Source organism: Ambystoma mexicanum, chromosome 9 (genome assembly GCF_040938575.1).
Source record: "Ambystoma mexicanum isolate Mex_15411 chromosome 9, UKY_AmexF1_1, whole genome shotgun sequence".
NCBI lineage: Eukaryota > Metazoa > Chordata > Amphibia > Caudata > Ambystomatidae > Ambystoma > Ambystoma mexicanum.
The window spans coordinates 1,212,752,122-1,212,775,207 of record NC_090931.1 but is presented as its reverse complement, the minus strand read 5'-3'; the positions used below and the strand labels follow the sequence as shown (position 1 = coordinate 1,212,775,207).

Here is a 23,086-nt window from a genome sequence, read left to right as displayed (position 1 = left end):
GACTTCCTTTTGAAAGAAACTGTCCTTTGTGAGCACAGTAGCATAATTCTGTCGCCGCAGGGTGCCGCTGGAGTTGGTAGTCTATGGGAGTAGGCACCTGCAAGTATGGGACACTGCTCCCAACAAAGACCCGTCCCATGTACGTTGCTGATAGCTCCTCTGATCAATAAACTTCAACCGTGGGAGTCCATGAATCCAGACTCCCAGGGGAGAGGCTTAGTGTTGCACAGAAGCTCTGTGGAGCATTCACACCGGTCCTGTGCTGCTACAGCAACCAGTGAGAACAAAGATGTCAATCAGCCCACAGAAAGGCTTGCACAGCTGACTGCCACTGCTGCCTGTACTAAGATTAGATACACCTGTCAAAGGTCAAATTCAAATAGCAGGGGGCCGCTCTTAATCCTCGGCTGCCCTAGGACCCTTTTCGCCCAATTCTGCCATAATGGGAGTAGCATGACGGAAAGTTAGAGGGGAGGCAAAATAAGTACATCAGAGGCATAAAAAGCACGTGAGGTGGAACAAGAAAACTTTAGAATAGATGAAGAGGTATAGAAGGAGGAAGGGTAGAAGTAAGAAAATAGAATGTGAGGAGAGACACAGAAACAAAAGGGTGCAGGAAGTGAAAAATGTAAAGGCACACAAGGGGAAAAGATTAGTGGAGAAAGTGGAAGAGCCCATAGAGGGAGGTCACCCCGAGCAAGGCAGACACTTTGAGGAAGGAATATGTGTGGCGAAAGAAGAAAGAGAGAAAAGTTAAACGACACCTAAAGAGAAACATAAGGAGGTGGGAAAAGCCCAGAGTGGGGAGTAAGTAAAACATATATAAGGTGAGAGGAGATGTAAAAGGCCTCAAGCGAAGGATAAAGAGGAGACACATAGACAAGGGGTGGGCGAAACTACGTCCTTACTGGATGAAGGAAGAATAGAGACATTGAAGGAAACATGAAAGGGAGAAGAAGAGAGGAATGTCTTGAGAGGAGGAAATGGGAAAAAGAGAACGTCTCAGTAGTAAGGAAGCAACGGGATTTAGGAGATGGCTGCGAGCTGAAAAAGTTGGACTGTAGAACAGTGAAAGAAGAGAAGGAAAGTAGGAAGGGGAGGAGAGAAAGAGGAGCAAGGGAGAGTGGTGGGCAAGCCAAAGTCTTAGAGCAAGGTATCAATCTAATACATGCCATGGCCTCTAGGAGGTCAGAGATGTTGCAGTAAAGCATGCTATGAACAAAAGTAGTTCAGCAGAAATAGGATGGTTGTGTCAACAGGGCCTCACAGAGAAGACAAGCCCAGAGGTCTGAGGTGTGTGGACTTGCTTTGCCCAAAATGTGAGTGAGCTAGAAAGCCACTTGGCACCAAAAGTATTCGAGACAAAGCCCAATGCCCAGGAAGAGAAGCAGAAGCATGAAATCCAGGATAAGAAGCAGATGTGTGACATTCTGACCAGAAGTACACACCCTCCGAGGCATTTAAAACCCCAACTGTGAGTGAGTTATAAAGAAAGCCAAAGAAGGTAACCTCTAGGGATGAGATTGAAAGACTGAAGGTCTATGGTCGGACAAGGAAACCTGGCTTATTTTGGCGTTATGAAGTCCATCCCATTGGACCAGCCTTTCCTAAACCACTAACCTTATATTCTGTAATAAATACCTGTGAAGCCATACCCCTAACAGGGATGTGTCTGTTGACTTCGAAGGCTCGTCACAGGGTGCAAGCATACTTTCCCCTTTTCATATTTTACATCACCCACCATTCATCCTGATAACCTTACCACTCAATCTAATTTATTATCGCCTAGATGTTAGTCTGCATCTGCAACACGCAAGCATGTTTCCTTATATTTCATTAACTCAGCTTTTCAATGCATTATTTGAGTTTATACACAGACTATGTCTATTGATGGGGCCCACTGTGGCATATCTCTTCACTTCCATGTCGGTTCAACTCTAATTTTAATGCAGAATACCAGGCTAGTTCGTCCTTTGCTTCTTATGGATGTCTCTAGCAGTAAAGGGGGTGTTTGTGGTCAATAGAATGGACAGTTTATTCTCTTTGGAAGTGCAGACCATGCATGGCCTTTGCAATGTCATGAGTTAACTAGCAATTGCTCCAAGTCTCTTGGATGCTCCAAAACAAACCAACTGGGAGATACTGTCAATGATATCCTTTGACCTTGTAGCCTGCTTCATTATTAAGCAGCACTGTCTCATGTATTGGCACGTTCATCATCTCAAGAGTCCTTCACTATGATAAACTGTTCAGCTAATCTGAGGAGCTTGAGACTTCATTCTTCTTCGACTATGATCTCCTGCCACATGAACAATGCTGCCCTAAAGTAAAAGACCACCATGAGAAGAACAAATGAGGAGGAACCATTGTGACGATTGAGGACTCTTCATTCTACTCGAGTAGCTCATTCTACCAGCCAGTGGCATTTCATCAGTTTGAGACCTCTTCACCATAAGCCTCATTGAGCCTCATTGAGGTTTCTATTATGCAATGGTAACTTTCTTCAGTAGGCTCAACCTCTACCATATGTTGATCAGGTTTCCTACTCATTAGGCCCAGTGCCTTAACAACCTTGCAAACATTTCCTGAACATTTTCCACCTGTTGCAGAATTCGATGGGAAACTCTAATACACATTTAGGGTCCTACATGGTTAAGTATGTTTCCTCCCTCAAGATTGTAGCTCTAATTAGCCATTGATTCTTACTATTTTGGGATATACTTTGGATATGAAGTTTTGATTCTTATTTCGTTTGCGTTGCACATATCCTTTCTAGTTACTGTGCACAGATTTTTGGCCCAGCATTGGGTTTTGAGAAACCACCAAAAGAAAAGTCACATGTACGTTAGAGAGCTTTGACACTCCTCTGGGAATGGTTTGCCTTCCGTATTCTGTACTGTCTGGTGTAGCTGAATATATATTTCCCCGATTGTCCCATTTCTGCCGGGCTAGTGACTTTCTCAAACCATGTATCCTAGCATCATGTGTCTCTGGGGGTATCAATGGTTGTTTGGATGTTTCTGTTATTTTCTTTGAGTCATGCTAGTAAAGGGTTGACAGTAAGTCGAGGGTTTGTGATCGTTTGTAGGGGTAGTGGGAGAAAAGTGGAACTTGGAGTGAGCATGGTAATAGTTGGGTGAGTGAGGCTCTTTGTGGGCAGTAAGATGGGGGTAAGCTGGTGGCTGGTTTGGTAATCAGTGGCTGGACAAGGGCAGATGGTAGTTGGGCAGAGGAATCCAATAGCTCAGCAGGGGGAATGAGTGGCTGGTCAGAGGAAATCAATCGCTTGGCATTGAGAGTTGGTGGCCGAACAGTGGTTTGGCAGAGAAACAGGAGTAACTAGGCAGCAAAGATTCAGTGGCTGTGGGCAGTATCTTGGCAAGGGAACTAGCTTTAGGAAAAGGGGAGTTAAAGGCTGGGTAGATAAACTAGGTAACTTGGTTAGTGGGAGTCAATTGCTGATAGTCATGTCAGTGTCTTGGTCTGGAAGGGGAGTGGGTGGCAGGAGGAACTCTGCTGAGCTCTCATGTAGTTCTATCGCCAATGGTACATTCTCTGGGTGTTTTTCTTTGTGTTTCACTGTTCTGAAGGAGTATTTTCAGAGATTTACCTTTCCAAAAGATTTACAGATGGTAAAGGGTTAGGATTTGATATAGAGTTAATATGAGGAATAGATTACGGAAGGATACAGGATGAGGTGTATGTTTGGGGTGAGAGCTATGGTTAGGTTTAGAGTTAGGATTAAGCACAGAGTTGGTATTAGGAAGAGATTAAGGATGGACTAGGTGTCGGTTTGTGGCAACAGTTATGGTTACGAGTAGGTTTAGAGATGGGTTTATAGTTAAGGTGATGTTTAGATAGAGTTGGGATTGTGAGGACAGTAGTAATTGAAAGGCAATATGGAGAAATCATAAAAAGTGATGAAGCCTAGGGGTAGGAATAGAATTTGCCCCTATTAAAGAAATACATTTAGAAAAAAGGTGGACTGTGTGTCCAAACACTTGGCCCTCATTACGAGTTTAACGGTACCCCGCCGGTAATTCTGGTGGGGTACCGGCAATCTGGCCTTACCATCTCCGCTGCACGATATCCAGGTATTACCGGGATATTATGGCAGCCGAGATGATGGTAAATTCCCATTCTATGGAGTGCCTTAGGACTCCATGGGATGGGATTGCCTGAATCACCAGTATTACTGGTGTCAGTGATTCGGGCATTTCTTTGGTGGTAGGGGCCTGAACTACCAGCAGATCAGGCCTACCGAGAGATCCGTGCCCCCCATTAGCAAACCATTCCTGTCCAGAAAAAAAGCTGGTGCCGGAATTCCCAGCATTTATTCCAGACCGGTTCTTTAAAATGGAGGTTTGAAAATATGTGCGGTAGAAACCTGGGACAAAATAACTCCAGGAAAATACTTTAATAATGTAAAGTAGTACAACTCGAGAAAAGTGCCCTCCAGAAGAAGAAGAACCATAGATCCCACTTGCACTATTCAGTGGCTCGTCATGGAAATTCAATGGCTTGGCAGGGCAAGTCAGTGACTGGACAATGGAAAGTTAATCCCTAGATAGGCCGAGTGCAATCTTTGGATGTGGCAATAAGTGCTTGTGTAGACTTTGTCAGTGACCGGTTGGTGAGACCCTGTGACTTTTACGAGAGAATAAGTGGCTTAGCATGTGTTGGACAGTGAAGCCAATAGCCAGTGGAGATCTGTGGCTATGAAAGAGGGACTAAATCTCTAAGCAAAGGGTGTCAATAGCTTTATCAGAATGTTCAGTATCTGTGGTGGCAAGAGTTGGTGCATGTGTGGTGGGAGCCAGTGCTTATCATGAAGTAGTCAGTGACTTGGTTCACCGGGGAGATTTTACTTGTGGTGGGTGAAGGCGCAATGGTTGGGAGGGTAAGGGAACAGTAAAGGTAGTGACTGAGAAGAGGTGGATGGCTGGGCATAGTGAGTTGGTTGTGAGGGGAAGAATTGGTGATAGGACATGTGTGTGGAAAGGCAAGGCCAAACGCTGCGTAGCAGTGGTCAGCCACTGCAGGGTTGGTCGGTGCATAATAAGCAGAAGGTCAGTTGGTGTGTATATGGTTCCTTTGGTTGGTAGATATTTTTGTGGCTGTATTTAGGGATTTGTTTCTGCCCATGGGATTAAGAAGTTGAGCCTGTTAGGTTTAGTGGCTAGATTTGGGTGGTTGGTGAGTTGTCAGGCAATAGGAAATGGTTGGGCATACTGGAGTCAGTGAACAGGTTACAGCATCAGGAACAATGTCATTCATCCATCTTCTATGCCATTAAACAACTGATTCTGCTTTCATCGTTCTCCCCACTTGGTTACTGGGCCTCCCATCAGAATGGTCTCCTTACTCAATCTGATGCTCCTGGACAATCTGTATGTAATGCCTTAAGTGAGGGTGGACCTGCTCTCAGTTGGGAAGCCAGATCCTCCACCCAAGACTCAGCAACGTTTATGCTTGACTGCTGAGAGGATGCAGTATAAGGAGTGGGATTCATCGGACAACGTCATGGACATATTCCTTTCTGCACAGATACCTGCCACTAAGTCTATCAAGTGACCTAGGTTTTCATCTTGATGCTGGGAGAAGGGTTTTGTTCTGGACCATTTGAGTTGTCTGACCTCTGCTGTTCTGGAATGTTTGCTTTTCTTACCCAGTGCAAACTGCAATGTGAAGGAGTCACTGGCTTCTATTTTGGTCTTAAAGAGGCACCCCAATCAGGTCTCATTCAACAGGAGAAATCAATCTATCAGAAGAGCAAATTATTTTCCTCTCAATAATGTTCTTGATGGATTAGTCCTTCCTCCCACATATTCCTCATCAACCTCCTAACCTACCCCTTATGATGGATTGCTTATTCACCTCTTCCTGGTCTGTGGTTGTTAAACTGCTGAATTCTGGGGAAAAAGATGGAACTGAGGTCATAGGGCACCAATGGTTTCATATATACTGCCCCTAACATCATGTCCATGCCATGGGCACATATCAGAGATGGGCAGATTCAACCCACGGTACCACTTGGCATCTAAACATAATTGTGTAAGTAACTGGTGCTTGAAAACATATATGCAAGATGAGGAATCTGTGGGAGAAAGGACTACTCCATCAGATTAAAGGTTCTTCTCTTTCCTCCGGTCACATCCTCCTTATAATGCAAGTTTGACTGTAAGGCCACGTAGGGATCACTAAGTGCTCGATTATGGTGAAATGAAATTGTAAAGCTTTTCTTCCTGTGTGCCATAATCAGATATTGTGATGGCCTGTGATAGTAAATGGTAACATCATCATGTTGGTACTGTCCGACAGTCACATCTTCATGAGCACTGGGTCATGCACCTCGTTGTCACCAAACCTATGCCATCATTTTACGGGGCTCCCAACACCACTGCATCCCGGCCCACTCTCGCTGTGCATGAAGTGTCTTTTGTCTTCCACTCTTCGAAAGCAGGTGAAGGGATACCTTCCAAGTTCTTTTTGTCTGTCTGCAGATCCAGTTTAGCGTAGGCACTCACTCTGCGGCCCAGCACTGCCTCTGCCTCCTCCCCAGCCCTGCCTCTCTTTATGTTATGAAGAATACCCCGCCAGGCACCTCACCCTTCTGGATCAACTCCCAGAGTAGGCGCTGCCACTACCAGTGTCACCATATTGACCCTCAGCTGCTTTCATGTGGGGGAGGGTAAGCAATTTCTCTGTTTGTCTGCACTCCATCTAATTTCTTTTAGCCTACTCAACGCAGCAGAGATCCCACTCCAGAAAACCTCCTGGTTGAGACTCGAAGGAGATCAGGCTGCCTATACGAACAGTGGAATGTTTCAAGCATTGGAAAGTCAAAATAGGGGATCATCTTCAGACTCAGCAAGCCTCCCTCTAATTGTCTAGATTTGCAAACATTTAAGACAACACACACATTTGGACATCGCAAATTGGTATTGTGGATTATCTTTCGGTAGAACCAAACTAACACTGTTTCCAGTGCATTTTCCTTCTGTCTTGAATATGCCATTCCTGCGGAGATGTTAATAATGTTCCATTTATGACGACAGCTGAATTTATGGGTGATATCATAGATGATGTAACTTGTGTGCAAATATGTGATGACGTGTGCTGTCATGGGTAAAGTATTCGATTGGGCAAAAGTATTTGATTGGGCAGACGTACTTTGAATATCACATTCATTGATCTTGTCCTATATTTCAGTGAAACAAGTAATGCATACACAGGGCAGGGGACCTAAGATCAAAACAAGGGGTAATTGTCAGAGATCTGAGATCTGTGAGCTGTAAAGCCACAGCAAAGCTATAAACTGACGAAAATGGTTGAATGTGTGTGTTTTCTCATTGTAAATTAATGCCCCTTTAACTCCAGTTTATTGTAATGTAATAGAACCCCTCCCATGTAAGACTGGAATTGTTTTTCTATCCTTTCAACGTGAGTTTATGGACACTTAGGGCCTCATTACGACCCAGGTGGATTTAACAGCGCCGGTAAAGGTGCTGGCGCCGTTAAACCCATTCCGCCCTATTACGAGGTTCCCTTGCGGGCCCCGCGAGGGGACCAGGGAGCTAACAACGGGCCCGTTATTAATGGGCCCGTTGTTAGCTCCCTCCCCATTCCCATTGAGCCCTATGGGGGCTCAAATGGGAATGGGTACATTGAATGAGGAATTACTGGGTCCTCCAAGGTTGGAATGGCCCGGTATTTCCCCATTCAGGGATCACGGACCCGGACCCGAGTTTGGATGCTGCCATGCCCTTTTGAAGGGCATGGCTGCCTCCAAACTCGTGATGAGGCCCTTAGTGGACAGATTAATTTCTGCCCAGCAATAAATCATTGATTGCCTTTCTAAGCACACAGGTCATTCAAGCAGATGGAAATTTAGGTCAATAGCTTACCTGCATAAACAGAAAATGCCAGCACATGTTTGTTCTCCACCATGGAGGATAAGCAGTCTTGAAATTTTAAACTGAAGAGCAAAACTTTCAGGTTTCTTCTAATGTTCTGCAAAGCAAAAATGAAAAAACATAAGGCGCAGAATGAGTTAGAGCGTTTGGTTACTTTCAACACTGCTACATTGTTTCTGGTGAGCAGCGGATGACAAAGTCTATCTATTGTTTTCATCACGCTATTCTACACTGGATCAACTTTAAACACCCTGGCTGATAGCGGAGTGTGGCAGAGAGTGCGTTAGAGTGTTTGGTGTTTGGCTGTTTAGCCTCGTCCTCTGAAATCTGAGACAATGGTGCCATCTTGCCTGACCTGCCTTGTAATTACAGAAGAAAACCATATTCTGGGTAAGAACAAGTGTATTATTGTGTTGGGTCCTCTGCCCCTGCCTCTGAGAAAAGTAGGTGGCGCAGACCGAAGCTCGACATTTGGCTTGATGTGCTTTCTTGTGACACTGATAATAAAGCCCTGAGACTGACTGTGACTCAGCCATTATATAAAGGAGGAATATATTCAAAGTCCTTTTAACAAGAGAGCAACTGCGGGCCTTGCTGTCTTTGAACTTGATTTGAGGTAAAAACTCTCAGCGCTCGTTCTATGAGTGACATTGTGCCTTGCTGTATTATTACATCTACTGACTACAGAGTAGCTGCAGGCCTGGGTGCCTTTGAGCTCTCTTTTAGGAGCAGGCATTTGTTCTCAGCAAAGAAAGCACCACTGATCTGCCATGAACTTTGAACATTAGCCCGTTCTGGAATACATTTCAATTAAGGCGGAAATCCAAAGAACACCTGCGGGCCTTGTTGCCTTTGAGTTCTCTGTGAGGAAAAGTGACTATCGCCTGTAAAGGATCCTACATTGGTTCTTAACTATTTGGAAATTTATAATTGTTGACTGCCTGTCTTGTGTGCCTGTATTTGCTTACTGTGGAGTACATTTTGTGTTTAATAAAACATGTCACGGGCCATAACTAGGAATAAGCAGCTGGTTATGCAAGCAAAATCCCCTGCTTTAACTGCACACAAACAGGTTTTGATGAAAGATGGTAGAAATCTGAAGAGGCAGACAAATAGAGATCAACAGGCCGATTCATGTAATTCCTCACAAAAGGGTGGCACGCGGCTGGCGCACATCGTGCCCGTGCGAATGTCTGCGCCAGCCGCGTGCGATAAAATCAATTTCCACGCACAGCGTATTCATGGATTCTCGCCTCCAAAAGCAGACGTGGCGCAGAGTGGCGCAGCGACCCTGCAGCAGCGCCAGTTACGCCCCCAAGAACGCCCTCGCACAAGGAAAAGCCATCAAGATCGCAAAACCATCGCAAAGGGCTGCGCCAACCCTGTACCAGTTTACCGGACTGGCAAACAGCAAACTCAAAGCGGGGAACGTGTATTACGGGTGTCGGAAACACGCGTGCGCGAGAAGTTTCACATGCGATCTGGCCTGGGGGAGCATGTGCGTGTATTTCAGGGGTGCGCGAGAAGTATTACACGTGAATGGCCTGGGTGCATGTATTTCAGGGGTGCGTGAGAAGTTCCACAGGCGAATGGCCTGGGCGCGTGTATTTCAGGGGTGCGCGAGAAGGACTACACGCGATCGTGAAGTTCCACACGCGATCTGGCCTGGGGGTGCGTGTGCGTGTATTTCAGGGGTGCGCGAGAAGTCTCACACGCGATCGGGCCTGGGGGAGCGTGTGCGTGTATTTCAGGGGTGCGCAAGAAGTCCTACACGCGAATGGCCTGGGTGCGTGTATTTCAGGGGTGCGCGAGAAGTTCCACACGCGATTGCCCTGGGCGCGTGTATTTCAGGGGTGCGCGAGAAGTTCCACACGCGATTGGCCTGGGCGCGTGTATTTCAGAGGTGCACGAGAAGTTCCACACGCGATTGGCCTGGGCGCGTGTATTTCAGGGGTGCGCGGGAAGTTTCACGCGCGATTGGCCTGGGCGCGTGTATGTCAGGGGTGCGCGAGAAGTTCCACACGCGATTGGCCTGGGAGCGTGTATTTCAGAGGTGCGCGAGAAGTTCCACACGCGATTGCCCTGGGCGCGTGTATTTCAGGGGTGCGCGAGAAGTTCCACACGCGATTGGCCTGGGCACGTGTATTTCAGGGGTGCGTGAGAAGTTCCACATGCGATTGCCCTGGGTGTGTGTATTTCAGGGGTGCGCGGGAAGTTTCACACGCGATTGGGCTCCGTGCGGGTATTTCAGTGGTGCGCGGGAAGTTTCACACGCGATTGGGCTGCGTGCGGGTATTTCAGGGGTGCGCGGGAAGTTTCAGACGCGATTGGGCTACGTGCGGGTATTTCAGGGGTGCGCGGGAAGTTTCACACGCGATTGGGCTGCGTGCGGGTATTTCAGGGGTGCACGGGAAGTTTCACACGCGATTGGGCTGCGTGCTGGTATTTCAGGGGTGCGCGCAAAGTTTTACACGCGATTTCAGCACGGTACGTGTATTTCAGGGGTGCCGGGGAGTCCTACATGTGATTTGGCAGTGTGGGTCCTCCCAGGTGTTCCCTGTACACCCTCCACGGCCCCTGCAGGCAGCCCACACCACAGGGGACTACCCTGCATCCCTGGTCATGTCCCGCAGGCAGCCCATCCAACATGGGCATGCCCCCCAGCAAAGGCACATGTCTCCTTGCACTAATGATCACCAACTCATGTCCCCTTGCACCCCCACCCCCAGCATTGTGGGGCACCTGCCAGCAGGCCCCCACTCATGTCCCACTCATGTCCCCACCACCCCCACCCCCTAGCACTGTGGGGCACCTGCCAGCAGGCCCCCACCCATGTCCAACTCATGTTCCCCACCACCCCCACCCCCCAGCACTGCGGGGCACCTGCCAGCAGGCCCCCACTCATGTCCCACGCATGTCCCCACCCCCCCACCCCCCAGCAGTGCAGGGGCACCCTCCACCAGGCCCCCACCCATGTCTCCCACCACCCCCACCCCCCAGCAGTGCAGGGGCACCCTCCACCAGGCCCCCACCCATGTCTCCCACCACCCCCACCCCCCAGCACTGTGGGGCACCTGCCAGCAGGCCCCAACTCATGTTAACCAGCCAACATGTCATCACAATCTAGATCCCTGGTCCCTATGGTCAGCCTCCAAATGCAAAACACCCACCCGAGTATTGCATCCACCCACTCAGAAATGGCAATTACATGACAGAACACCAATTGCAAGTTTCGAAACAAACACATGTCCCTCACATACACCCAATGGGTGTCAGTGAATCTCAAAACCCATATCATGATATGCATGAAACCAATGAGATGATACTACACATTGAAGTTCGATAAAAAAATATGTATTAAAGGAAACATAAATAGATTCAAAAATAAAGAAACAGAAATGGGAATGTACAAAAATGAAAAGACGTATGTCCGTGAAAAAAAGCAAAACCAAAAATCATAATCCAAAGTAATGGTGTCCAAAGTCACTGTCCACAAAAGCAAATCCAATGGGAAATAATAATTGAAAGCCATTGCTCCATGGGTAAATTGCGAAAGAAAAATAAAATCCAACAGTGAACTATGTACAGACGAACAAGCCAGGGTCCATTATCCCAACAAAAGAAATGAAACCTATCGAACAACACTAACTAATAAAATAAACTATATACAAAAATGTGGCCAATGTCCAAAAGGTCCAAAATAAATAAAAAAACAAAGGAAACCTAACACTACCTACATAACTATGTACAAGGGCAGCGGGCTAGTCTGACGGCTCACTTTTGGATGTCCCGGCCCAGGGCATCATCGAACTCCTGCTCAATGTGCCGGAGGCGGTCCTCCTCCATGGCCCCGAGGGTCCGCAGGGCCGTCGACGTGTCCACCTCCAACCCCCTGCGGATTGCCTCGAGGCACTCCGCCCGCCTCGGGGCCCTCCGCATGGAGTTCTCCGCCCTGACCATTGTGAGCCGTGCCTCTTCCGCCCGCTGCCACTCCGCTTCTATGGCGTGGCCCAACCGCTGCCACACGGAAAACACTCTCTGTCCTGGGTCCTCCTGCCCTCCGGCCGATGCCTGCCCCTCCGATGTTGAAGGCCCCGAGCCTTCATGGCTCCCACCACGTTGCTGCTGCTGTGCCTCTGCCGTGCACTGCCTCCTGCTGCCTGCACATCCTCCGCCGGCTGGGGTGCAGTCGTTGATGTGGCCACCCCTGCTGGGCGTCCAACTCCCGACTGTGGCAGGGATGCCTCCTCCACCAGGCTGGCCGCACCGTCAGAGGCAGCTCCACAGGACACCCAGGTGACTGATGGGTGGGAAGATGGCACGGAGGACGACTGGCGTGTAGGGGGTTCAGTTGAGGAGGGGGTCGTAGCAAGCCACATCAAACGGAGGAATCCGGCCTGGGTGACCTGTCCCAGCAGGCTGACGTGGTCAACGAGCCATTCGAGATGACATGCAGTCTCCTCATGAAAAGACTGCAGGTCACCTCGCGTGGCCCATTGACGCAACGCCACACCAGTCAGGACAGGCTCAACCCGGACCGGATAGCCACGTCCGCAGGCAGAGGAAGGCCAGTTGTCGTTTGCTCATCCCCTGCCTGAAAACGGGTCTGGACGTAGGCATCCCTGCTGGTGCAAGATGATGCAGGGACAGGATCAGGGACAGGATTGCACACAGGCACCTCCGCGGCGGCCTGTGCTGCCTCCTGTCCCTGGTCCTGCACTGCACCACTAGCACCAGTGGGATCCCCACCTCCAGACCCCGTCTCTGTTGCTTGCACGGCCTCCTCCTCCACCAAACCCCCCACCAACTTGGATGACTCCGTGCCATCTTCCCCCGTTGGGCCCTGTGGGGTCCCAGCTGCCCCTTCTGCTGCCGAGGAGTCCAACTCCAACCTCCGCCTCTTGGACCTCCCCCCGGTAGCTGTGGCCTGGGACGTGGCACCGGACTCCTCACTCCCTGACGAGATGACAACATGGGAGGGGAGCCGGGCCTTGTGTCTCCGGCTGGCGGTGGGATCCCCGCCGCTGTGCTCCACAGCACCTTCTCCGCCCTCTTCATCAGTTGACGCTGCAGACAGCGAGAAATAAAACACAGGCATCAGGGCACTGTACAATGGACACATACACACATGACAGTTGTACATGAGTGACATGCCATCACAATCCCCAACACACATGTCATTTCAACTCGCACACATGAGCCATACCAAAGCCATATCGCAACTGCCAGCACCATCCATACCCAAACAACAGCATGAGCAGGCAAAGCTTAGCCAGACATCACATGCAACACGGAAGTGCACCACACATGTACACACACCACCACACTTGCATGCATGTGTACACCTCTGTGTTGCAGTGTACAGATGGGCATCCATGTCACATCTGCCAATCAGGCTTCCACATCCCGCTGTCACATGCATCCATACTGCATCACTGTTGCACCCTTGTCAAATACACACAAATGCACATGTACACAGTGCTGATACATGCAGCTGAAAACAACATACATGCGTGACATCACGGACATGTCTACTTTTATACACATTCATCCAAACATGTGTGCCCACACAACTGCATCTGGCATGCAAGCCTACACACACAAGCACCATCCATGTCTCACACATTACAGCCCTCGCATGTGTTAGCCCCACGGCCCTGTACACCCCCACCCATACTCGACCCCATACACACAGATGTGCAACCTGCACACTACTGAAACATCACCACACGCACAGCTCACAATCAGGATGCATGTACACTTACCGCTCGACTCCAGACGGGTCTGCCTATCAAGGACCTGGACGTGGAGCGCTGGGGATATGCGTTCTAGGACCCTCATCTGATCTTCTGACAAGTGGCCCCGGCGCCCCTTGGTATCCGCTGCCTTCAAGAGGCGCCGGGCCTTGTTCTGGGTCCTGGACCTGAAGTCCTCCCAGCGCTTCTTGACATGTTGGAAGTCGCGGACTGCCACCCCCTCCGCGTTGATGGCAGTCACGATGTCAGTCCAGATCCGAGTCCGTCCTTCCTTGTCGGCGCAGGAACTTCCGAAGAGGGCATCATACTGCCCCAGGACTTGCTCCACCAGGGCACCAACTTCGGTGGCACTGAAGCTGGTGCCCCTCTGCCTCTCTGGCCGGGGGTTGTCAGTGGTGCCAGATGTTGCAGTACCCGACATGACAACCCCAGAGGCAGGAGTGGGTGGGCAACTGGGTCCTGGGGCTGGGCTGTGGAGCGATGGAATCCCAGTCGGGAGTCTTCGGTTCCAGCAGGGGTGGTCACAGCAACAGCACCCCGACTGATGTGCAGGCAGCAAATGGCAGGGCACGTGGGCAGCAGGCAGTCAGGCAGCAGCAGATGGCAGGTGGAAGCGTGCTCGGGGCTCTGGGGGGCAGTAGTTTGGCCTTCTGGGCAGGAGCGTGGTCTTCCGTGTGCTTACGCGTGGCCAGCTTGATACGGAGTGATTTGGCACGTGAAAATTCTGCACGTCAGTGTGTAATTCGAGGAAAGGCCCTTAGCGCGTAAGCACGCATACGCGATTCCATTGGACCAAAGGCCCTTAGCGCGTATGCGCATCTGTGATGTATCGCGCACGGGCGTTGCTTTTCGTGGGGTGCGGTGCGTGTGTTTTGCAGGCGTTGGGGTTCACACGCTATTACTTCACAGTGGGTGGGTGTTGGCTACGCGTTCTTCTACATGCAAGGCAGACGGTGAGTGGTACCCTGCTCCCCCAGGCCCGATCGCGTGTGAAACCACCTGCGAGCCACAGAAATACACGTACCCCGCTCCCCCAGGCCCGATCGCGTGTGAAACCACCTGCGAGCCACAGAAATACACGTACCCCGCTCCCCCAGGCCTGATTGCTTGTAAAAATACCCGCAAGCCCCTGAGATACACGCGCCCAGGCCAATCGCGTGTGGAACTTCTCGCGCACCTCTGAAATACACGCACACGCTCCCCCAGGCCCGATCGTGTGTGAAACTTCTTGCGCACCTCTGAAATACACGCACACGCTCCCCCAGGCCTGATCGCGTGTGAAACTTCTCGCGCACCTCTGGAATACACGCACACGCTCCCCCAGGCCCGATCGCGTGTGGAACTTCTCGCGCACCTCTGAAATACACGCACACGCTCCTCCAGGCCCGATCGCGTGTGAAACTTCTCGCGCAACTCTGGAATACACGCACACGCCCCCCCAGGCCCGATCGCGTGTGAAACTTCTCGCGCACCCCTGAAATACACGCGCCCAGGCCAATTGCGTGTGGAACTTCTCGCGCACCCCTGAAATACACGCGCCCAGGCCAATCGCGTGTGGAACTTCTCACGCACCTCTGAAATACACGCGCCCAGGCCAATCGCGTGTGGAACTTCTCGCGCACCTCTGAAATACACGCGCCCAGGCCAATCGCGTGTGGGACTTCTCGCGCACACCTGAAATACACGCGCCCAGGCCAATTGCGTGTGAAACTTCTCGCGCACACCTGAAATACACGCGCCCAGGTCAATCGCGTGTGAGAAATTTCTCGCGCACCTCTGGAATACATGCACACGCTCCCCCAGGCCCGATCGTGTGTGGAACTTCTCGCGCACCTCTGAAATACATGCACACGCTCCCCCAGGCCCGATCGCGTGTGAAACTTCTCACGCACCTCTGAGATACACGCACGTGCTCCCCCAGGCCCGATCGCGTGTGGGCCTTCTCGCGCGTGTAGAACTTTGGCGCACATTTTTTTCCTACGCAGGGACGCTACCGCCTGCTTTCGTGTGGCGGACATGTATGGGCCTGTGCGCGTCTTTGGCCGTGCGCTGTTTTTCCCTATTCGATTCCATGAATACGTGTTGTAGGCGAGCGTGTGGGCATTCTGCGCACTTGCCTCCTGTACTTCCCCCGTGACGCCCACATTTTCACGAGTTGTTCCCCATTCTGCGTGTGACGCCCCGTGTTATGCCTACTTTTGTTATGTGCGCCGCGCTATGTGCGAATTCGCTGTGGCCTTATCGCACGGCGTTCGATGACCTGTGCGCCAGCATGTGCCAGCGTGCACCGCACACTTTTTCAGCGCACATCCCACATTTTGCGCGTGCACGGACTTCCATGAATTGATGTGCGATGTTTTCTGTGCGATAATCGCACTTGCACTGCGATTTTTGCTATTTCACTGCGAATCGCACGTTTTCGCACGCGTGCGCCGTTTTTTCGGCGCACATTAATTCCATGAATCGGCCTGTAAGTGTCAGTACGTAGCAAATTAGCGTCCAATCGTACAATAGATCAGGTGTGGCTAGAAGATGATTTGTACCGATTTAGGTATGCTGGTTTCTGATCCTGATTGTAAATCATCAACGACTTAGGGAGGCACCAGTGGTCCGAGTAGTTAACACACAGGGTGAGATACAAAATTAAAAAAATTCTAGGAAACTCCCACTTTTACCCTTATGCTGTATCTAGCACAGAGATCAGACGCTCTAAACCCCACAATGCATGTATAATGAAAGACCTGGGGAATATTACAGAAATTCGCATTTTGGAGGGTGTGGGTGCTATTTTATTTTTAAATGTTTTTATTGGCATTTATCAACTATCAGCATTTACATAATAAACAATTAGTTATGACTGGTTAACGTAATATGGGGAGGGGAGAAAAGGGAGAGAAAAAGAAGAAAAACAAAAACAGTGAACAAAGTAAACATTTAGTCTTCGTAGCCGCGTGTATGTACTAGGACTCGTGGCCCGGTCTGCTTGCTCTGATGGACTTCGAGAATTCCCGGACAGTGTGTTGGTTGGGGGGTGCCAAGTGTGGCAGTTCTGTGGACTCCCCACCGGATGTTGGAGTCAGTTCCTAGTCTGTTATTGTTCAGGTAGACAGGAGGCAGCTCAGGGGGGTTTGTCATCCGATGGGTGGAATACATCTCGTTTTAGGGATTTCCAGTCCTCGTAGGCTGGCTTAATTCTCCTCCCGCTCTGTTCACTCCTTCCCCCCATACTGTTGTTTCGGCCCCTGACCATCGCTCCAGTTCTTTGTGCCACCTGACAAACTGTGGGCCCCTGGGAGATTTCCATTCCATAGCTATGGATCTTTTGGCTAGTACGCATACCATGTCCATGAGTTTCACTATGTGTCGTAGTTTGCTTATTCTTGGGTATGCCCCCAGAAGGCATTCTTTTGGGGACCATTCGTATTGTGTTACCCCTGCTCTTCTGCAGAGCTGCTCTATCCTGGACCAGAAGTTTTGGATCATCGGACAACTCCAGAACATATGTACCATCCCTGCTTTTTCTGAGTTGCATTGGGGACACAGGGGGGTATCGCTCCTGCTGAACTTGGCTATCCTTTCTGGTGTTATATATGTCCTGTACAAGACCTGTAGTTGGATTAATCTGAACCTGGCGTTCCTCGACACCTCCCTGGGGTACATCAAGATTCTTTCCCATTGCTTTTCAGTGATATCTACTCCCAGGTCCGCTTCCCACTTCATTTTAAGGGCCTCACTCTTGGGGTTGGTCTGTCCGCCAACTGTGTGTAGAGCCTAGACACAGGTTTCCATCCATCTCCCAGATTGTATAGTAATGTTAGCAATGGGTCTTCCTCTGGTTCTTCTGGCCAGTCTTTCCATTGCGCCTTAGCGCCCGCTCTAATTCTTCTGTACCACAGGAATTGGCCTTTGGGTAGGTCTTCTTTCTCTATCATGGTTTAAAATTCCCTGAAAGTCCCATCCCCATATGTGTCCCCCCAAGTATAAATTCTGTGTCTTTCCCATTTCCTCATTAGGGCGAGGTCTGCCTTCCCCTTACAAACACCTGATGCAATCTGTATGTCTGCCGTGTAGGGGTGTGCCCCTCTTGTGAGTTTCAGAGACCTGGCCCAAATCTTCTTGCCCAGCTCTACTAGGGTCGGGGTTTCTCCTAGGCATCCCACTAGGACCCATAATATTTCTTTCAAATTGGCTGGTGCTACTGGCTGCTGGAGTAGTCTGGTTTCGGAGGTGCACTCATCCGCTAGCCATCTAGCTACGTGACTCAGTTGGGCGGCCAGGAAGTACCGCTAGAGATCTGGGAGTTGGATTCCTCCTGCCGTTTACGGTAGTGTTAGTACGCTTAGTGATATCTTGTGTCTGGTGTTGCCCCATAGCAATTCCCTAAGCAATTTCTCCACTACCCGAAAAAAGGAGGCTGGAATAAGGGGATGTATGTTTTTTTTTTGTTTTTTTTTCAAATATTGTAATTAAACAGTTTATTATTTATCCAGCAAAGTTAGAGATTCTTTACTTTCACTTTCAGTGTATTTCAACAGAACATTAGTTTAGCTGATTTTCTTTTTGTTTTTTAACAATTTCTTTATTAGCATTTCACATAACAACATAGCAATCAACCCGACAACCAAACCCCTCCCCGCCACCCCCGGTACACATGTAGGCAGCGTCCTAAACCAGAGCTATCTTGAGCAACAAGGCCACTGTCTTTCTGGGGATCCTCCCAATCTAATTTCCAGGTTGTCCACCTCACACATGGCAACACACTAATTCCCTGGACATAATTCTACGAAGGGGATGGAGACTGCACTTCAGGGACCGACCGAACAGGAGACCCCTGCACTACAGGGGGCCCCAGATTCTCCCCTCCCGGCTGGCTGAGAAGATATGACGTGTAAGCATCCCACATCCGGCTATCGCTTTGGCGGTTCCCTCTCACTGCATCCCATCTGGTTTCCATATCATTGCAGTACAATATGTCCTTCGACCATTGGGCGATTGTTGGACTCCGCCCACTCCCCCACTCCATAGCTATCTGCCTTTTTGCCAGAATTAAAAGAAGATTTACCAACTTCCTAGATTCTTTAGTTATCTGCTCTGTATACCCTAACAGGGCTATCACCGGATCTGGTGCAAGCTTTTGCCCTACAATTCCCACTATCACCGCAAACACCCCTTGCCAGAATTGCACCAATTCCCTACACTCCCAAGCCACATGAAGAAAGCCCGCCATCTCGTGTCCACATGTGAGATTTGCCCCAGACCTCTGGGGAAAATAATCTTTTGCTGAGCGGGAGAGTAATAGCACTGGTGCAAAAACTTAAAGTGGACAAGTTTAAAGTTCGAGTTAACCGCCCCCTTCTTGGTCATCTCACAACAGTACTCCCACATGTTTACAGAGATATCTCGCCCCAACAGTCTCTCCCACGACTCTTTGGGCGACCTTCCACCTACAAGTTTGGTCTTCAAGGCTAGTTTGTACAACCCGGACAGCACCCTTTGTCCAATACCTCCCCCCAGTCCCTTATCAAGTAAAACATCCATTGCAGGCGGCTCCGGGAAAGAGGGGAGTAGCCGCTGCCCCCTCAGCCTATAGTACAAGAATACATCCACAGCTGACAGGACCCCTTTCTCCCTCAACTGGCCCAAGGAGATGAACTTCCCACCTGGAAACAGGTCTCCCAGCCGAGTGATACCGAGCCTTTTCATAGTGGCCACATAGCACGCCTGGTCAGAGGGACACCAGGGATGAATATTGGTGTAATTTCCGGCGAATAAAGTACACTCCCGATGGGCGCACGCCCCAAAGTGGGCCAAGCCCAACACGTGAGCTCCACCAAATTTATAGGGGACTGAGCCTGGCACGGAGCAGTCAGGATAACCGACCTTAGCAACGCAGGCGAAGCAATTGACCTCTCTATCTCCACTTGTCTGTGCTCGTCCGCCATCCCGTACCAGTACCTATGGTAGCTCGCCTGCGCCACTATATAATATAATTCAAAACCGGGAAGGGCCAAACCCCCCTCCCGAACCAGTACCATGAGCTGCCCCAGAGAGACCCAAGCTTTTTTCCCAGCCCATATGAAACTCGTGATCGATGAACGGAGGTCCTGAAAAAATCTTTGAGGAACTTTTATGGGCACGTTAAGGAACACATATAAGAGCCTGGGAAGGATAGACATCTTGATCACTGAGATCCTGCCGTACAAATTAAGAGGTAGTAAGGCACAACCTGACGTCGCCTTTTGAACCGAGTGCAAAACCTCTATATAATTAGCCTTATACACCATCTCTTCACTCCTCGCAACAGTGACCCCTAAATAGCGAGTCCTCTGCAGGTCCCACTGAAACCCCCAGGTTTCCAGAAATTGCAACACCCCACCCGTCAAGGGGAAGATAACAGACTTGTTAGTATTTATTTTAAGCCCCGAGAGATCGCCAAAGCGCTGGAGATCCCGCATGACCGGGTCCAGATTGATTTCAGGATGGCGGATGAACAGAATCATATCATCTGCATACAATGATATTATCATTTTATGGGTATGCAGTTGGATACCTCGATGTAAATGAAATTCCAGAACCCATTCAGCCCATGGCTGTATCGCCAAGGCAAAAAGTAGGGGAGACAACGGGCAGCCCTGACGAGTCCACGCTCAAGCGGCAACTCCCCCGTGGTCTGTCCATTCACCCTCACCTTAGCCACTGGGTTGGTGTACAAAAGTGAAACCAAGGAGATGAAGAAGCTGCCCAGGCCCAATCTGCGCAATACTGTAAATAAAAACAGCCATTCAACGGAATCAAACACTTTATCGGCGTCCAGTAGGACCACGACCGCCGGATCTTCCGATAGCAACGCCGCAGTCAGACCAAACATCCTCCGCAAACCGAACGAGGGGGAACGCCCTGGGACAAACCCTGCCTGATCGGCCCTCACCAGAGTTGGCATCAGCGGTGCTAGCCGCCTCGTCACAATCTTCGTTAACATCTTATTATCGAGATTAATAAGCGAAACCGGCCGGTACGATGAGCAGTCATCTTCTGGCTTACCCGACTTCAACAGTACAACCACAACAGCCTCCCTAAGAGAATCAGGCAATCGGCCCAGGGATACCGCCTCCTGGTACACCCGCAACAAGTATGGCACTAAGCTTTCCGCATAACACTTATAAAATTCGGCGGTAAAACCATCAGGACCTGGGGATTTCCCACCCGGAAGCGACCTAATGGCATCCATTACCTCCTCCAACATCACCGGCCTATTTAACCAGCTCCTCTGTTCCTCCGAACACCAGTATAGCCCCACCTCATCAAGGAACGCTTCTATATCCGCATGCGCCACTGACAGACGGGATGAGTATAATCTACCGTAACAGTCCTGGAACTCATGAAGTATCCCTTTATCCTCGTAGTGAACGACTCCCCCTTCATCTGTGATCGCCGTCACTCTATTCTCCCGGCTGCCCACTGGAGTGAGTTGCGCGAGCGACCGCCCGGGGCCTGTCCTTCCCCGTACTGCCGAGGGGCCACCCTAACCCACATAAACTTAACCTCCCGTTGGGCAAGGGTGTTAAACACCTGTAGCTTCTGCTTGATACCTCCCCACTGAGCTGCATTCGGAACAGATGCCTCCTCCTGCAGAACCCGTATTTCGTCCTCCATGACCGCCAGATCCCTCCGTAACTTCTTTAGAATCTCCAGCAATACACTTGCCCCTGATCACACACTTAAACCCTTCCCACAGAGTACCGTCAGATGACACAGACCCATCATTGGTCTCGAAAAATGCCTCTATAGCCTTTAGCATCTCCTCCTTAAAAACCACATCTGTGAGTACCTCACTTTTAAATCTCCAGGGGGGGCGCACCCTATCACGACCCTCTACTCAAGTCGACAACAGAACAGGAGCATGGTCCAACAGAGTGCGGGCCAGAATACCGACCCCCACAGACCGACCAATAATTGCGCGGGACACCAGGAAGTAATCTAACCGGGCTGCCGAACCATGCGGAGTGGAGAAGTGCGTAAACTGACGCGCCCCAGGGTTTCTCACCCTCCATATATCTTCCATATCCCACACCAGGAGCATGTTCCGGATCCTGAAGGACGCCTTACCACCAGAGCTCACCGCATCGCCCACCCTATCCAGCGAGGTATTCAGGACTGAGTTGAAATCCCCTGCCCAAATAATTTCCCCATCGGGAAGAGCCCCCAATTGTTTCTCCACTCAGTCAAGTGACTCCACCGTATCGTGATTAGGACCATAGTAACTTATCAACATATACAACTTCCCTTGTACTACCCCCTGCACCACCAGAGCCCTACCCTCTTGATCTTTCGCAACCTTGACCAGACGGAAACCCACCGACATATGCACCAAAATACACACTCCCCTAGAGTAAGAGGAATAAGAGGAATAGGATGAAAAATACCTATGGCATCCCCAACTCTTGCCGAACTTAGACTCGGTGGTCGCGGTCAAATGGGTCTCCTGAAGGAAAGCCACCCCCACCTTATGACGCTCCAAGTAGTGTAGAACTTTCCGGCATTTGGGCCAACTATACAGGCCCCTAACGTTCCAAGTCATAAAATTCAGCGTCACCATTTGGGAACACTAGAGCCCCTACTGACCCACCTCCACTCAGCCCCCCAAGCATCCAAACCTCCCATGTGTACCCCCAAACCCACAACGCCGCCCACCCGCCCCCCACTCTACCAGCAACCCCCCAACCTGCCGGTGAATCCCTTCCCTACCCAATCCCACCACCCCATCGACCCCTCCCACAACTCCAAATCCCCACCCACCATGCCAAAGACCCCAACATTCCGGCTCCCCCACCCCTATCAACTTAAACGCACACAGCTTTCGCACAGGGAACAGCTAGGAGCCCAACCCTCCCCGCACCCCCCAAGATAGGTACCTCCGCGCTCAGAGGAAGCCCCCAATGTCACATGTAACTTCTACAGCAGGAGGTCGTACTCTGCCCGAACTCATTCAATCACCATCCGCCCATGGCCTAGGTGACCGCGGCAACATGTCGAGGAAGGCGGATGCCTCCTCCGGAGTTTGGAAAAAAAACGATTTGCCCTCATGCACCACCCATAGTTTAGCCAGAAACAGCATAGCATATTTCAAGCCCCTTTCCCTCATCCTCTTCTTGACGTCGATAAAGGTTTTTCTGGCCACCTGCACCTTATCTGAGAAGTCTGGGAATAGTCTGATAGCATCACCTTTATACGACAAGGCGCCTTTCTCCCTGGCCTTCCTAAGTGCCGTGTCTCTGTCCCGATAATTCAGTAACCGAGCTATCAACGGGCGAGGCGGGGCACCCGGGATCGGTTTCCGTCCACTTGGAATCCTGTGAGCCCTTTCGACCAAACATACCTGGGAGAAGCCCTAAGAGCCTAATGTTTCTCGAAGTA

General features: G+C 50.3%; 1 protein-coding gene across 1 annotated transcript in view; it reads right to left on the bottom strand.

Moving 5' to 3' along the window:
* Window positions 1-23,086, bottom strand: part of LCT (lactase) — a 436,501-nt gene that overhangs the window by 251,743 nt on the left and 161,672 nt on the right. Inside the window, exon 5 of the mRNA XM_069613984.1 lies at window positions 7,908-8,013. Within this exon, the coding sequence (XP_069470085.1) occupies window positions 7,908-8,013 (106 nt within the window). The remainder of the gene's footprint in view (window positions 1-7,907; window positions 8,014-23,086) is intronic.